The sequence below is a fragment of the Ursus maritimus genome, unplaced genomic scaffold, assembly GCF_017311325.1.
Source record: "Ursus maritimus isolate PB19 unplaced genomic scaffold, ASM1731132v1 scaffold_20, whole genome shotgun sequence".
In the NCBI taxonomy this organism is placed as follows: domain Eukaryota; kingdom Metazoa; phylum Chordata; class Mammalia; order Carnivora; family Ursidae; genus Ursus; species Ursus maritimus.
This window is the reverse complement of record NW_024424453.1, coordinates 19,727,321-19,745,338: the sequence shown is the minus strand read 5'-3', so window position 1 is coordinate 19,745,338 and position 18,018 is coordinate 19,727,321. Positions and strand designations below refer to the sequence as shown.

At 39.3% G+C, this 18,018-nt stretch overlaps 1 protein-coding gene across 4 annotated transcripts in view; it reads right to left on the bottom strand.

The window, feature by feature from the left end:
* Nucleotides 1–14,842, bottom strand: part of SLC9A9 (solute carrier family 9 member A9) — a 550,759-nt gene extending 535,917 nt beyond the window's left edge. For all 4 annotated transcript variants that reach the window (XR_572657.2, XM_008707677.2, XM_008707671.2 and 1 more), the window contains exon 1: nt 14,506–14,842. Coding sequence is in view for 3 of the 4 variants with exons in the window: in XM_008707677.2 (XP_008705899.2) it covers nt 14,506–14,680 (175 nt within the window). In the remaining variant the exon portion in view is untranslated. The remainder of the gene's footprint in view (nt 1–14,505) is intronic.
* Nucleotides 14,843–18,018: the final 3,176 nt, after the last annotated feature.

Genomic DNA, 18,018 nt, shown 5'->3' with positions numbered 1-18,018 from the left:
TGTTTTTCCTTCCTAATGGAGCCACAAATTTTGGAGAGAAAAGCTACCCACTTCTTCTACTCAACCAAGTGCTTCAAGAAAACCTCTGCTCTTTAATAGATACTGAGTAATCTAATCAGTCAGGAGATCAAATTTCTCAGAAAGTTTTGGTCCACAAATCAGCACATATCTAAAACAGTGCCATCAAACTAAAAGGAAGCACTTATATACCCTGGTTGGGAGAGAGGTGTTCTTGTTTTCTCTTTTGGGACATGACAAAGGCAATTTGCTCCCCACCTTCTTTTTTTTTTTTGTTTTTCCTGGCAGATATCTTGTGACCTTGAGGGACTCAGTCCAAGGGCATGGTCAATCTACTGAGAATCTAAGGTCCAAGCTACAAACAGAACTAGGTCCTGATGACTTCACTGAACCACTGAATCAACCTATTCTGGAGGTACCCTACTTTTAGACTACTTGTTATGTGATACAATACACTCTTTAATTTTTCAAACAACTTTGAATCAAGTTTCTGTTTACCTGCAGCAAATGCATTCTAAAGATACATTCCTTTCAGTGAAGAGTTGAATCCAGGTAACAATCCTTGACTTTTAAGTTTACATACTTACGTGTTAGGATACTCATGGTAATCTGATAACTGTAAACTCTCCTAATATTATGGATTTATTAATAAATAGCAAAGAAACTTCAGAGGCCTATCCATTCCTCAATTTAAAATTAGGACTGATTTATGTGTTTTAGGATAAATCCACAATCCACTCTTTAAAATATCAAATGTTGAAGGTTTTATTACTCTTGTGAGTCTAGTCACCTAATAGCGTTTTGTTTACTTAATAATTTGTTGGGTGCATATTTTGTACATTTCTAGACTTAATATAAAACTATAGTCCCAGTCCTATAGGAGCTCAAGTTTATAAAATGCAAACCCTAAAGCAAACAATTATAATACAATGTGACATGTGCTATGACATCCGGTAAGCCCTCTGTGTTATGTGAGTACAGAGAGAAAACACTCCAAAGCCCTTTGAATGATGCAAAGCTTTAGATGAATCTTAAAAGGTCATATAGGGTTTGTCTAGATAAGCTGAATCAGGGACTAAGTCAGGACATAGGTTGCACATGTGGGTGGCAGTACATAACAGCAGAGATGGCTAAAAGATCCCCAGGGTTTATGTTCACCAATGTGTAGCATAGTTGTCAGGAAAGTGGATGTTCAGCCAGAGATTGTATTTCCTCACTGTCTTATGTCAGGTTGGGTTCTCACCAATGGAATATAAGCAAAAGTAACATGTGCCACTTCTGGAGCTCAGCTTTGAATAAGTAAGTGAGTTTTCCCCTTCTCCTTCCCCATCTATCAGATACATGGGGAGGAAACAAAGGCCCTACAGGTAGACAGAGTCACCAGACTGAAGGAGCCTTGGTCCCTGAGATACCAGGTAGGGGAAAGCCATCTGCCAACCAGGAATATCTACAGTGGACTATATGTGAGTGAAAAGTTAACTTCTGTTGCAGCGTCACTGAAGTTTTAGTGTTAATGTGTTAACCATCACCAGCATAACCTACTGGAGATTATGTATAAATACAGACAGACTTACGAAACCTGGTGGATTTAGAGAGTCAGTAGTGGTGTGAGAAGAGAATAAATGGAGGGACTGAAAAATGAGATAGATGATAGATAGATAGATAGATAGATAGATAGATAGATAGATAGATAACAGATAGAGAAAGAGAGAGGTTGAGGACTCTAGGCTACAGACCAGAGGCAGAGGCCAAGTCATAAATTTCCATGGTCATTCTAAAAAGTTTTTATTTTTAACTCAATGGTAATATAGAACTATTGAAATATTTTAGGTAGGAGAGTAAAACAATAAAATTTTTATGTAAGTGCTGTCACTTTGGCAACAATGTGGAGAACTAAAGAGAATGATGGGTGAGAATAAAAACAGATATTCTTTCAAGAATATTTTTACCTCATTCCAGCTTCAGTATTTGGCCCACTCCCCCATCATAGTGGAAATATTGTATCCTAACCTTTGTTAACAAGAGAACATAAGTGATGGATACATAACCACCATGAGTGCTTGATCCACCATAGGACAGTGGGCAGACTTTCATATGCCATATCAAACGATTACAATAAAACTAGTCAGGAAAGGAAGGGAAAACACATTATCTACACTGCAAGTGGTTTAGGGTGCCTGTGAAGAAAAACACTTTGGCAACACTCTTTGTCTAGGAAGGACTCACTTTCTAAGTTATTTGGCAGGTACCATGAGTGATTCTATGACCTGTGCTTTCTATTCAAGTGGGATATAAGTAAGGGAAGCACAAGACACTATCTGCATGGGGCCTGAATAGAGAGAACCTATATTAATACTATTCAAAATTCCCAGAACGTGAGCCACTTATTTTTGCAATATGCTTTCAGTGCAAAACAAGTAAATATGAAGTGTCCACTGTTTTTTCCCAAGCAGAGAACTCAATTATTTGTCATAATGAGTGCCTAGTCCCTCAGCCCCTGTGGTTACAGTCATACACACCCGCAAAACCTATATGGCCCTGCCTGAACCTTTGTACCAGCTATGGTCCCAGCTTTCAACAAGAGGCACACTGGAGTAAATGGAGTAAGCTGCCTGCCACCAGAGATGACCAGATGTAATGGCCATGACAATGCATCTCTCAGACAGATCTCCCACTCTCAGGACTGCAGTCGATTGATGGTCTCAGCTACTGTGCTCTGGAGTCCATGACCAAATTCACTGAGGCCAGCCAATGACTGAGTTCAGTAGGGGTACCAAGGCATGGAGGTGGGGCTGCTCTGAAGGGTCACCATGGCTTAAGGATGCCCCATCAGGGGCGTCTGGGTGGTTCAGTCGTTAAGCATCTGCCTTTGGCTCAGGGTGTGATCCCGGTATTCTGGGATCAAGCCCCACATTGGGCTCCTCTGCTGGGAGCCTGCTTCTTCCTTTGCCACTCCCCCTGCTTGTGTTCCCTCTCTTGCTGGCTGTCTCTCTGTCAAATAAATAAAATAAATATTAAAAAAAAAAAGGATGCCCCATCAGCCTTGCTAAACGTTTTTTAGAATTGTGCCATAACATAAACCTTTTCCTACCTGCATTCCCCCTACCCCCTCCCTCTACAGGGGCTGCAGCTGCACCAAGATCTGACAGCTGTCTCAGCATCCAAAAGCTCTCTCCCCATTTTCCCTCAAAAACGATTTCAAAAGAGAAATCTTTCACATAACTAATTTCTTCCCAGTGTCCGCTTCTCAGAGGACCCAAATTAACACACTTGACAAAAGGCTCTAGTCCTGTTTCTCCTCACCCCAAGTCTCGAGAGGCAGCAACATCCTGACACAATGTGAAGACCACGTGCAGCTGCACAGTGCACTCAGTTAACAAACACGTAGGCCCATTTGTGCGCCCCCACTGCAGTAGCAGCGGCTGGAAGATCCTTAATGTCTAAAGCCAGACACCCACCCATAGAGTCTGACAATGCTTCTAACAGCCAAATGTCCACTCAGCGCTTTAGCCATATGTGGAAACGAATATGGAGCATTGAATTAATGCACTCCAGCACAATATTGTTTGAAAGTAGGTGACAGATAAAGTAGGACTTCTAATAGGAAAAAAAAATGCTATTGAAAAAAGTTGTTTGTAAACCCCCACAAAGGTATAGGATAAAGAAAGCACCAACCACCTGCACACAGAAGGAAAGAAGAGACTGGCTGCCACAGTTTATGGACACAAACAACCATTCTCATCGGTAAGCCACGAGTGCCAGCCTTACCTTCCCAGGAGAAAAAGAGGCAGCTTGTCCCAGCAAAGCAATACTATGCACAGGCCTGGTTCTAGGTTATAATCTCATAAGCATGACACTTCCCTGAGCTTTGCCCCCTAGCTAGCTGGTGGCATGATCTTCTCCAAGCAAAAACTTTAGTCCATATGCATCCCCTGCCCCTACATGTTTGGGCATTTGGGCAACTAGGACAGCAGTAGTATAGATGTGCTCTCTAGTGCCCTAATAGCATACAAGCCCCAGGAGGGAGCTTTGACAATATGCTTCATTCCTAAAGCACTCATAGTCCTACAAGTTCCATCTCAAGTTCCACCTGTGGGGGTCCATGCTCTGATGCAGCCTGTGCTCAATGAATTCCCTCGTCTTTGAGTTCTTACAGCACTTACAGTTTAAACCACACCCTTTATGGCCCAATTTTATAAAGGCTTACATTGTTCAACCTTGCTTTGCAGACCTTAGCTTTGTCTCCAACGCTAGACAATGAGACTGTTTAGGACAGAGACCCTGTGCTATTCTTCATCTCTTTGTCCTTCAGAAAAGCCACACTTTAGGAAGAATTGTAACCCAACTTTCTCTAAGTCCACAAACTCCCTTGGAGTCAAGAAGAAAAGGATCTTCCAAGTTTATGTAGTTGCTCAGTGACCAACATTTTAAAATGTCACATGTAAGGAATGCTGTGATGTTCCAGTCCTTGCAGAACTTTGCAGTATGTCGCCCATAGCAGATGCCTGACAGGCAACTGACACGATGTTGTCAGCAGTAGAAGAAAGGAGGAAGAAGGAAGGAAGGAAGAGCCTCATGGGTACTCAAAATGAAAAACATTTAGGAATATGAGCCCTATATTTCTGGACTGGTTTCACTTCATTTCCCACATTTAAAATGTAAGAAAACTTCCCTCTCTCCCTCCCTCATTCTGCTTTCATGCCACAGACGCACAAGGCATTGCTCTGAGACTTGGGAGAATTATAAAAATGAATAAAATACAGCCCTAATGCTAAAAGATTAAAATATTTTAATTCTGCCAGGCCTGACCTCTTTCCCAATCTGTGATACTGATTTCCATTAAGAATAAGGTACGAGTATTTCCTAAGTTCTTCTATTAAGCCTGCATTTCATAACCAATCCCCCAGCATCTTATTGACAGTCATTCTACATGACGATGAAGCGTTTTCCTAAAGGGGCCTTTCTTAGAGGAATATGGATGGGGATTTATTTTATATATAATGATTATATTTATATATAATGAAACAGATCACAGAATGGTTCTGAAAACACAAAATCTCTCTGGCTATGTTTAGTCCTATGACTGTGTTCATACACTATCACACACACTGCCACACTGCGTGGCACAGCCCAGCAGCCTCCCTTTAGATTCTTTTTCTGTAGGAGTGGTACTCCCCTGGAGTCACACAATGCAACAAGCCCATCTATACACATGTATCTAATCAGACTAGTCCATGGGTATATATTTAAATGCTACACGGTATTAAAGAGAATATAGAAGCCTAAGGCAAATGGACATAGTTAATATGTGAAGACTGAAGAAGAACTGAGTTTTGTAGTTCTTTCATTCTATAGGCATGGAGTGGCTACCAAGAATAATCTAGATAAATGAACCATTGCCCCTTACTAAAACAAGAAGATAAATCCTTAAACTATATATTATATATCAGCTTGATTAGTGTATCAGACACTGTTGATTGCCAACCCGGCATCCGTTCCCCGCCCCCTTTTTCCCAACAAAGCCGTGATTTGTTCAGCTATCCACCTCTCCTCATACAGCTATGTACTGATAGTAAGCGGACTTCTCCCTCAGCTCCAAAGGTATTCCCATTCACCTTGCTGGTAATTGGTACTAGAATGGCATGTGCCTCTATTCTGGTCAATAAAAAGTGAAGGGAAGCTGGCTAGGAGGCTTCTTAGAAAAGCTTTGATATCCTAAGAGAGAGAGAGAGAGAGGATCGATGAGCTCTCTTCTTCCTCAGGATATTACTGGGCCTGGTTAGGATACCAGGAACTTCCATACTCACCTTAGTCCTGATGTTAAAGTCAGCACTGGGAATAGCATAGGGAAGAAAAGGAAAAAACCTGGCTCCTTGATGACAATAACGGGCTGCTGAATCAACCAGCCCTGAAGACTATGCTTCTCTGGATTTCTATTTATAGGAGATAACAAATGTCTTTATTGCTTAAGTCTGTTTCAGTCAAGGTTTCTGTTATTAGCAACTGAATGCACCCTAATAGATACAAACTATTTTTTTAAACAAGTGAATGTATAAAGTCCTGAGGAACCCTAAAGGAAAGACCGACTAAAACTCCACCACCCAGTGTTAGGGAAGACCTCACACATAGGGTTCTTAAGGATGTGTAGAAATTCTCCAGGTAGAATAGAGGGCAAGGAGTTTCTAGAAAGAAGTATTCAGAAATCAATGAGCATGGTGCTATTCAGACACATCAAGCAGTTTGGGATGGCTGACTAGGGCAGCTGAGATCAAGGGCCCCAGCACAGCTGAGAAACAGAAAGGGTGTTCAAGAGGGAGAGATAGTTGGCAAGAAGGTCTTTTTTTTTTTTTTTTAAAGATTTTATTTATTTATTTGACAGAGAGAGAGACAGCCAGTGAGAGAGGGAACACAAGCAGGGGGAGTGGCAGAGGAAGAAGCAGGCTTCCAGTGGAGCATGGAGCCCGATGCGGGGCTCGATTCCAGGGACCTGGGATCACGCCCTGAGCCAAAGGCAGACACTTAACGACTGAGCCACCCAGGCGCCCCTGGCAAGAAGGTCTTGAGAAAGAATGGTGGGAGCTTCTTGATGGGAGAAAGACTTTCTGTGTTTTTCAGCTAAGGAAACAGCATTGGGAGACAATTATCTGAAGGGAGAAATGAAGGCTGAGGACATGGAGAGGAAGTTAACATCAGAATTTGTCTATATTTAGGTGAGGAAGAATTTAGCAAAGGAATTTGAGTACAGGAATTTTAAGATGACAGTAATAAAATTAAACCAAGGAAGAGCATTGTTTACCATTATTAGGACTTTTTACAGTGGAAGACTCTTTAAAGCAGGGAATCTAAGATAGTATTTCAGTCACCCAGATTCAAAAAATATGAACTGGCAATTCAGAAATGTGGAAATAATGAAGGAACGGGTGTGACAAGTATTGTAAGGAAGCCCAATCAGTGGACGCCAATTAACTGTCTGCCAGTTAGTATTCACAAATATTGGGCTTTAAGTGTCATCTGCACAATTTTTCCCTTTTCACTTGATAGTTATCTACCTCCCGCATCATATCAGAGTCTTTATCAGAAGTGATTTAGAGAGAAGATATGGGTTTGAATTTCAAATGCTAAATTCATTTCCTAATGTTTTCCTGTTAGCACTTTAGTTTTACCCTGAGATTAATCACAGACAGAATTGAAAGTAAAAATATACAATGCTCTCTGATTATTTAGGGATTTCATTCCTTCTCTGCCCTCCCACCAATCTTCTAAATTCAAAGGACTAAAGGAAAGTGTGGGTGTTGCTAAAAGGGACACAGTTTATTGCTTTGTGCTGGCTCATTGCTTTGGTGAAGAAAAAAATCCTATAAGGGTTTCAGAATAGGTCTGTGGCACCTGCCAGTAAGAGTATCCCATGATGTTCCAAGGTGGAAAGGGGTCCATGAACCTGTCCCCACCTTAGAATGCCTCATTCAAAGTTCTATCTTCTCACATGTTAGAGTCACATGGGAAATGACAGAAAGACTTGACCATCAGATCTTCTACCATGGTAGGGTGTCCAATGTTTTTCTCCATCCTTGTTGTATACTAAACAACACACATACGCACACAACACACACACAGCACATATTTCACAGCACTCCAGGGTTCCCAACATAGGATTATAGATAACTTTTCTCTAGAAACTATTTCAGCCACCAGCTTGTATATAGCTAATACCCTTCCTTTCAATCATCTTAGGAAGTTTACAGAAGAAATACAGAGATAGAGATATCTAACTAGCCCCATACTGACTAAAACAAAATGACTTCTTATTTTATAACGTTTACACAAAACAATCTATTTTTTTCCTCAAACCAAAGGGGGAAAATATTACAAAATAATATAAGTAGTAAAAGAGCAGAAGGGGGTAGGAAACCCTCTAATAAGTGAAGATTTTCTCCCAACCCTCCTTTCATCTTAGGAGGGTAATGGAGAAAGAGAAAAGACAGAAGAAAGTAAAGGAGACAAAACTAGAAACCACCATGTTCAACTTTATTTTCCTAGTGAAGTAGTTCTCAAACTTCAGTGCATTAGAAATCTCTAGACGTTTTGTTAAACACAGATGGCTACACTGTGCCCCAAGTTTCCTACTCAGTAGGCCTGGGTTGGGGCCCACATAACTGCATTTCTAAAAAGTTCTCAGGTGATGCCGATGCTCTGAGAAGCACTGTTGTATAAGACAACAAATAGTTCCTACCATTCTGGGTGCCATCACAGGCACAGAACTCTGTCAAAGTCCATGCCACCAGACTCATGCACACAGGTTTCAAACAGCATGGAGAGCCCAAAGTCATAATTAAAGATTCTACCTTCAGTCCTTACCAAAAATTCAATTCAATTAAACTAACATCTGATGAAAGCCTATTTTGCATGATTAGCAAAAATAAGGCATTTACAGTAACTTCCCACCCATTCGGACGGCCACAGACATTTAAAACCACAGTGACTGTGGACTTGCAACACTGCTTTCCCTGATGCTGGAGCAGGTGTTTCCAGGGCAGCCTCATCCCTCTCCCTGGGACATTTTAACCTAGCTTCTTGGCACGGACATACATTCACAATGTTGCTCCCACTGTATTTCCCATGCTGGGCTTTTTGCTCTGATAGGATAATATTTCTGAGGCCTTAAGGTAAAAGGAAAAGTTTACTACTTGCCTCCTTTCCTCAACTTTTCCTCACCCCCGACTACACATCAGCAGCAGACATTGGTGAGAGGACAAAATTTGAGAGCTCTAGCTTTCAAAATGGTCTTCTTGCCAATTATTCTGTGAAGCCTTGGCCAAAGTTGTGAATTTTCTGAGTTGCTTTGTCCTTATATGCAAACTGAAGATCATTGTATTTTGCATGGATGTGGTAAGGATTAGCAATAATATTTATAGTTAGGTATCTCAGTCTCTTCCTTCTATAAACTTCCTAAAATACCATCACCAGGCATAGAGTAGACATTCATTAAGTAATAACAACTCTCCTAGGGTTAGGTGTGTGAAAGGACATGGGTTTTATGGTCCTGGGCTTGAAGCTCAGCCCTGTTACCAGCAAGTCATTTCATGTCTCTGAGGGTTGGTTTCCTCTTTTGTAACATGAAAATGATACTACCTCCTCCCCAACACACACACACGCACACACAAACACACCCAGGTTTTTGATACCCAGTGGTCACATGGAGCCAAACTACCAAGGTTTGAGCCTCAGCTGTGGCATTTTGTAGATATGTGACCTTAGGGAGGTTACTTGACTTTTGGTGCCTCAGTTTCCCCATCTAAAAAAGGTTGTTGTGAAGATTAAATGAGTGAACATACATAAAGCCCTTATGACAAAATAATTCACATTGTAAATGCTATTTGTGTTAGCTATTTTTACTATTATATTTTGATGTAATAGATGTTTCACAAATGTTAGTTCTTTATATCTCTACTTTGTAACTATAAAATCTTAATCCAACTTAGACTATATATGTCTACATAAACAGTTTGAATCATAGATTCATTTTCTTGATGTGTGCACTTCTTACTTAGCCTTTAATACCCTGAGAGAGGATCTTCTGAGGTTACCACAATAGTTTGCACTCAGGGCTTCCTCTGCAGCTCCTTAGAGATTCAGAAGCTCAACAGAATGTTTAGGAGCTTATTTTCTTAAAATCAACTTTGGAAGACCTATAGACAGAAATACGCCTTGATTTTTTTTTTTTTACTTTTTCAACATTTATTTGGCTAACACTTTACAGCACGGAAAATCTTGCCCTGATCTCCTTAAAATCAACCCTTTTACACTAAAGGGAGGTCAAGATCCATTCACTGGGCTCTTAACCCTAATTACCTTTCCTGTAGGTCCCTTCAAATTAAACCAGAAGCACTCTGATTTTCACATGACATGCATCCATAAACCCCTGAATCCTCAACCTGCCCTCTCTGTTCTGATGGTGTAACTTGCTCTCCTTACCTTTCTGACAGGACTTCAATAAGATTTACTAAGCACTCATTACAAAATCAGAGCAGAACTGGAAGCACTAAGAGTGGTGAAATAACACTAACTATAATCCTGTCTGGGATGGTTCTGGGAAGAAAGTTACTGGTTTGGGTTGGAGAGGCTGAGCCATGCCTGATGGCTGAAGTTAGTGTTGGCCTAAATTTTGAAGGACTTTTGCAGCTGGAAGGGTGCTTTCATTTCTTCCTCATTTCACAGATGAGACAAGTAAGGCCAGAGATTAAGTCACTTGTCCAAAGTAATGCATCTAGCTACTGATAAAAAAAAGAAAGTCATCAGGATTAAAACTCCAAATCCCCAAAAGAGCATCCCATGCTTTGTCTGTAACGCAGACTACGTTTGAGTACATACAAAGCCTCAGCAGGGCCTTCCAGGCAGGGGAGGAGTGCAAAGTGGTAATAAACATCTTTTACAGGCCTGGCAGCCAAGAAGGCAGTGCTGGACTGGAGTAGAGCACCGCAGAGCAGTGGGGTGGAGACACATCATGTGCAGCAGCACAGTTTCAGCCTGAGGAATCTCCAAGGAGTGCTAGGAGGAAATTAATGCCCTGGGATTTTTCAAGAAAGACAGCTTTCAAAACCTTAGTGACTCATCATGTAACTATATTATCTATAAATTTCAAAAAAAAAACATGCTATTGAGTGAATCATTTGACCCTATTATATTGCTAAGTGTACTGTTAGAAGATCAGACCTAGTTTACATAGTTTAATATGACACAGTTTAATGAATTCAAAATCTAAATTTTGTGGTGTGGAATTTTCCTTCTGTCCACTAAACAGTGAGCCAATTTCCACATGAGTTCAGAGAGTGTCCCTTAGATTGTAAGGCCATAAAATCAAAGATAGAATTCAAAGAGGTTTAAATTGTTCTGTCCCTAAGCTTAGATCCCAACCCTCAAATGTCTAGCATTATGAATGTCCTCTAAAGTATGAGAGCCCCCAGTGATGTGTAATAAAATTCTTAATGCTATCGAGGAACAAGGAGTAATTTTTCTTTTATGAACAATGAACATGAGATACAGGGCTCTCAGTGAGCAGCACTAAGTGCACCAGCTGCTGTCAATCAATATTTTGACCATTAATAGTCATTTAAGCTATTAGTCCAATTTAAAGGAATATCACCGTTGCTTAGCTATTAAACCAGTTATAGATTCCAAGCCTTGAATTTTGAAATAATGAGAGCCATAGAATGTCATGAGACACAATTACCCATTACTATTCCTTGTGGAGTAAAAATATTGTTATAATGCTGCCACTGATTTTCAAAAGCATCTTAGGACCCTTCATGTAAAGAAAAAAAAAAAGAAGATATTTTTCAATAATAGATTATTTGTAGTTGGAGTATCAGATTTATCTCCAATGAACACAGAATCAAACCAAACACTACACATGATTTTTCTTGGCCTTTACAACCCTCCATTTGACATCTTAATGTTAACAACTTGGAAATTGTTTCTAACAAAACTGTAAGAGAGCAGTTAAATGTTCTATTTGATAACTTTTCCCCTCACTTTTCTTTAACTGCTCATTTCCTAAGCCCCTGCTCCTTAGAATTTTTAAGTTGGATTCCTCATATACTGATAAAATGCATTAACATCTATTGTGTCTTCTAAAGGATATTAGGACACATTTCAGCAGAATACCAGCAGAAAGGCAGCATGTCTTAGTAGAGATGGAGGTTGAATTCCAACTCAGCAGCTAATTACATGGCCTTTACCTCAATAAGTTTTCGTTTCCTTGACTGTGATATTAAGATGTTGGAATTATCATCTCTAAGACTCCTTCCCAGTTCGTGAATTTCAAATGCATTTTTAGGCACTGGGTACCTCACTCACTTGTCATTTCCTTTCCCCTTCTCATTTAAACGTGTTTATTAGAATGTCCAACCTTGTTCCTCTGTTGTAGTCTCAGACTATTTTATCATTGACAGAAAGTCAGTGATAACATTTCAGGTAAAACATTTAGATCATCCCTGAAGAAGAAATATGATATGTCATTAGTGCCTTCCATATGGAGTATTTTCAGAGACTATTGGTAAGAGCTCTTTTATGAAGAACAGGAACCAACCTTATTAGACATGTGTATAGATGTATAAAAGCACATGGACCTTGCTATGAATGGCTGTTCATTTTTGGGTAAGTTACTTCACTGTTCTGAGATTTAGTTTCTCCCTCTGTAAAATGAGGGAGCTAGAGAAGATAACCTCCAAGATCCCCATAAATTTCAACAATTATAATTCTATACCAACAAAAAAATTAAACACTAAAATAAAAGTATTTCATTGATTTATATAGTTTAAGATAACTCAAGGATACTCAGAATTCTAGTAAAGGAATAGTTATGCATATATATGCACATTTTCATAATTTTTTAAAGTTTTATTTATTTATTTCAGGGAGAGAGAGAGCACTAGTGGGGGAGAGGCAAAGGGAGAGGGTTGGAGAGGGATGGAGAAAGAAGCAGACTCTGCGCTCAGTGTGGAGCCCAATGCAGGGCAATCTCATGATCCTGAGATCATGACCTGAGCTGAAATCAAGGGTCAGCCGCTTAACCAACTCAACCATGCAAGCACTCCTGTTTTCATAATTTTTATAATCATTTCACTTTGCATTGTTTCAGAATTTCTTTTCAATAACTTACAAATAAAAAGTTCTTGAAAGAACAAAAGTCAGTCAACTTATTCCCGCTCTTATTAACCATAAGCCTTAAGAATAGCAATTTAAAGAAATGCTATCTGACCTATTGAGCAATATGCTAATATTTTATGACTTCAACTGCAACTTAAAAGTATTTCATTAAGTTTTGAGAATTAAAGGTAATCTGGGATTTTTTTCAGGCTCAAAAGTAAAAGTTGCATTTATGTATTGTGAGTATAGAAAATGGTTGAATTTTAATAAATCACCAAAATTTAATCAAAAGTTTTACAAAACAGTATCTCCATGATAGATAAACTGAAATTGGCAAAATGAATCATAGTTTAATCAAACGCAGTGCTGTGAAGAAATCTTTTCCTATTAGAAGAAGGTTTATTATTTTAAAATCTGCGTTGTTTTGCAAAACCATATATAGCCCTTTAATTTAATGCCAAGAATTACATTGTTTCTGGCTTCTCAGATTACATCCCATATCCTCATTGATTATTTATTAGCCAAGTCTAGAGAAAGAAAGATCGTGGTTCACTGTTGATGGAGAAGGGCAAATGACTGCTGCCTAGGGCCTTCTTTACATCTGACAGAATCACTTCCTTTCTCTTTGACTTTCTCTTCAACCTGATTGTGTTTTCCCCTCAAAAGAGAGGTTTTTTTTGTGCTTTAAGACCCTCAATACAAAGGAATTTAACTCTGTGCTCTGAAGGGATCGGCACATCAGTCTCCTGAAAGAAATTATACTGCTTAGCCTAAAACTTTTAGTTCCTAGCTTAAGTATCTCGCATCAGGACATCACATGGTTAGCATATAAAATGTTCATTGATCCTGTTCCCTGAAACTCAGGGATATAAATGTGCTTCAAGACTTCCAAAATGAGGGAAACAAAATATAAAAGTACATTTTCTGCAATGAATTATAGCAATGCCCCACCTATTTTCATTATATTCAAAATTCCTATCCATTACCAGGCTGAGATCAGAACGGTAATGCGAAAGTGAGTAAGTTTTTAAAACTACTAGTGTCTTGCATTTTACTTTCAAAGATGAGAGTACAGTATGGATAACCTCTGTCACATTTTTTTTCAACTTTCTGAAAGGCATGACATGGTAAATTGCACAGAAAGAGTACTATTTTGGGAGTTTAAAATGTTAAACGCTTTTCCACATCTTGCCCCTTCTCACCCCCAAAAAGGTACATAACAAATAACATTAAAACAACAAGAATTATAAATTAGAAAGTCTGAAATAAGCCTAAGAAATGAAAAGTATTGCATAAAGAAACTCTTATAAGAAAATAAAACATTGCCCATATAATTAACATGGATTTGGATACAATTATTCCAATAGGAGGGGTGGTGTGTGTTTCTGAACATTTCCTTCTTGAAGCTAGTTGACAAGAGGATTTACTCCATACATTTTTAAATGATGTTATTTCTAGAACTTTATAATGCTTATCAGTTCCTCCTGTGAAAGATGGGCTGCTCTTGTGACTGCGGAGCCATGACTTCCCAATATCTGTCATTACAAAAACAGTTTGCACGGTTTGACTCCCCACATGACAATGGATCCGCATCTATCAACAGACTTGCATTATGTGTGCCGTGTGAGAACAAGACTGTGACATTTACTCTTGTGACAGGGCAAATTTCGGCAGCTCATCTGGAAAGAGATGAGCATTCATTACGCTGCGGCACCTTTCATCAAGCTAATGACATTTCAATCAGCACATTTTCTCCAGTTTCAATACTTGCCATCTGAGCACAAGTCTCTAATTACACCCGAGCAACAAGTTTCACATCAATCCTACAATTTCTGCACTCACCATACACCATTGCTCCTCCGGTTTCATGCAAGAAGCGAAATCGATGATTTTTAAATAACCAGATTGTCAAAATGGTAAGGATGAGCAAAAAATTAAAGACAAGCAGCTCCACCGCTCCCTGATGTTGAAACTGATACTCATCCTTCTCTAACATAAAACTTTGCTGTCTCTCCATCCTCCGGTCTTCTTGGGATTCCTTAGATAAAAACCTGGATAAGGACTATTTTATCAAGATTTGCCTAAGACAGTCTGGCTGTCTTAAGATTTCAGAATAAACACTGCCACTTAAAGTTGCTACTTCAGGAGCGGTCTGCCTTGGCTTAGTATTCAGATGGCTTCTAGTTACAACTTCCTGTTTCTCTCTTAAAGCAGCCCTGTCTCTTTTCAAACTCCAGAGTGTAGTTTCATCATGGACTCTTACTGTCTTTAAATGATTCATTCCACAAAATTATCTTTCATGTTGGACAGACCTGCAAGCAATCATTCTTGCATCATGATCCTTATTCTGATTCTTATCCTGAATCATGATTCTTATTGTCTCAAATAAGCTCCTGAAGCTGCATAACTGGTGAATTGTAGATTAAGAATAAAACAGATCACCTTTCATCAGTAACGTTTTCTAAGTTCAAAAAGCTAGTTCCCGAATCATAACCTCACTCACATGCTAGATTTCTCCTCTCCAACCAAAGTCTACCAATGTGATAGGGACTGATTGATAGCTCTGATTTGACCTAAAATGGTTTCACAGGAATTTTCTTTTAAGTTGAGAAGCAAGAAAGAATTTAGTATATGATTCCCTCTCTCTCTCTCTCTCTCTCTCTCTCTCTCTCTCTCTTTCTCTCTTTCTCTCTCTCTGGCTTTATATAACTGGTAGTCGCAAGCACAGTGTTTAAACTCCGAATCAATTGTTTCCCTTTTAACAAGAATAAATGAAAGCAAAAGACAAAAAGAAAATCCTGTTCCCATTTCTACAGCTCTGCTGTTTGGATATATTGAGTCAAAAAAGAAAAGGCGCTAAACACATATCTCTGAAGTAAGAAACTATACGGCCATCCTCAGTAATACCACATACATGGATTTCTCTTTATATGGTTTCTGGCCCAGACATTCAGAACCTACAGAAATCTGCCACAGATCACAAACCTCCTCTGTCCTGTGGCAAAACAATGTGGTTAGGTCACTGCGGAATAGTCTGCCATCAGCTACGAAGGCTCCAGAAATCACAAGGGTCAGACCGTAACAGTGATGATTCTTCGGATCAACTTCCATTTGGCAGGCTGGTTCTGCTTGAATTTACATTTTTATGCTGTTTGAAAACATTCAGGACAATACTACCATGGGCTCTGCTGCTTTTTTAGCAACTGCTATGATTTGTTTGCCTTTTTGGTTCTACAGTGCAATTAGACACATTTAAGGGTTAAGTGAGTTTTTTCTTCATTTCATGGTATTACTGTAACTCAGAGGAGTATAAATCATTTAGTATCCCCGTACTTGACAGAATTGGTATTCAATTTATACAGTGTAAATGATTCCTGGAATAGGGGGAGTCCAAATATACCCTCAAAAGTTCTCGTCACCTAAAGCTAAAGGTCACACATGTAATATACTGGGAACTAACTAGCTCCTCAGTAACAGTTTCACCCACAGGAAAGCCTATCAACCACTTAACTGTAAAACTGCTGTTTCAGCTTCTTTGCCTTCTGCAACTTTTGAAGCTGATTTCCTCTCTGCGTTTAACTCAGCGGGGGGTATTTATGTGGACTGCAGATGTTCTTTTAACACACTACCCTTTTGGCAGGCATATCTGGGATGACTAATATTCGAACTGTTTTGAAATCTATCAGGTAATGCTTGCAAGAATTTCATGAAGCTTTGTTAGCAGGTTCTACCTTTACAATTTTGCAACGCCACGCGTTTAGTGTTGAGTTGCTAGATTTACAAGATAACCCAAATTCAAAGCCTGACAATTCCCTATCTTTTATTTTGTTTTGATAATCATTTAATTACTTTGGTTACCTTTTAATAATGGTAATTTTTCCATCTGGGTAGAATAAACTTTCTTTCATTGTCTTATTAGGACATCCAATTGCACCCTCTTCTGCAGTAAAACAATTCAACGAGAGGATTAAAGTTCCTTGGAATGTTTTGATTGGCTAATGCATTGTTTTTAAAAGTCCTAAACTGGATGTCAACATATTCAAATAACTATATTTCACATTCAAAATTATACACATGGCTTCTCTAGAAAAAAACTGGTAAGATCTGGCACACTTTGGGCTCTCCTTCCCATGTGGCCACAATCTATTAGTGCCTCTTTGCCCCAAGTCCCATTCATACCATTTCACTCATTCATGTTTCCTGTATAGTCCCTGCAGTCATTTGAATATGTGGCCCCTAGTTTACTCTAGAATTGGAATATATTCACGGTTCCATTGTCCAATCCAGATGTTGCTTACCATTATGATGGAAAGCTGAGATGAAAAGGGGACTCAGAAAACTTCTCCAATTTTTTAAATCAGAAAAATACTTCAGTTTTTCCTCTTTTGTGTTTTTTTCCCTCAGAACATCATTTTATTTTCTGCTGCACCAATAAAAGTAAAAAAGAAAAGAAAGAAAGAAAGAAAGAAAGAAAGAAAGAAAGAAAGAAAGAAAGAAAGAAAGACATATTAATGTGGCATCTACTATGGACCAGGAAATATTCTAGGAAATTTAATTTACTATAATTTAATATTCATACAAACCCTCCTACAACAGAGAAATTTAAGGCCCGAATAGAGTTGGTAAGATATCCAAGGTTGCACAACTAGTAGAAGTTAAATTTATGTCTGGGATTTAATGGCCTTGAGATGGCATCTCAGCCAGGGTGATTAACTCATGCTGGCTTCTCAGGGACTTTCCTGGTTTTAGCAATCAAAGTCCTGTATCCCAAGAAACTCCTTACTCGCAGGCAAACCAGTCATCCTAACAGCCAGGGTTTCCCAAATGTGAAAATCCTGTACTGTCAATAATAACTATTCTTTCTGACATTCCTGAGGGAGAATTCACACAAACAAGAATATAAATTTAAAATTAAGGCACTGTTTTGTTGGCTGGTGACAATAACCCTTAGAGCCAGGTTCTCTGATGTGGTCGGAATGGAACCCAAAACTTGGGCATAAGGCCCAAAGAAACATTCTTGATTGTTCCTTAATCCCAATCTTAGCACCTGCTGGACAGTGAGTCAAAAGTTCTTGCTGCAAGATGCAACATGAAGGTAAGAGGAAGTAAAGAGAAAAACAAGATGGCCCAGCCCATTGCGGTGAGTATGCCCTGCCTTAGCTTGCCCATTCGGCACCATGGAAGGAAAGACTTGAAGAGAAGAGCCTCACAGTCCAGGTAACCTTGTATAGCATAGTTGTCCCACCCACTAGTGAATGTGACCAGTTAGAACCCATAGACTGCGTTTCAGAATCTAAGCAATCATTTGAGAGTTCCTTATTGTTAGAAAGGACAGTGGAGACTGTGGGCTCAGAG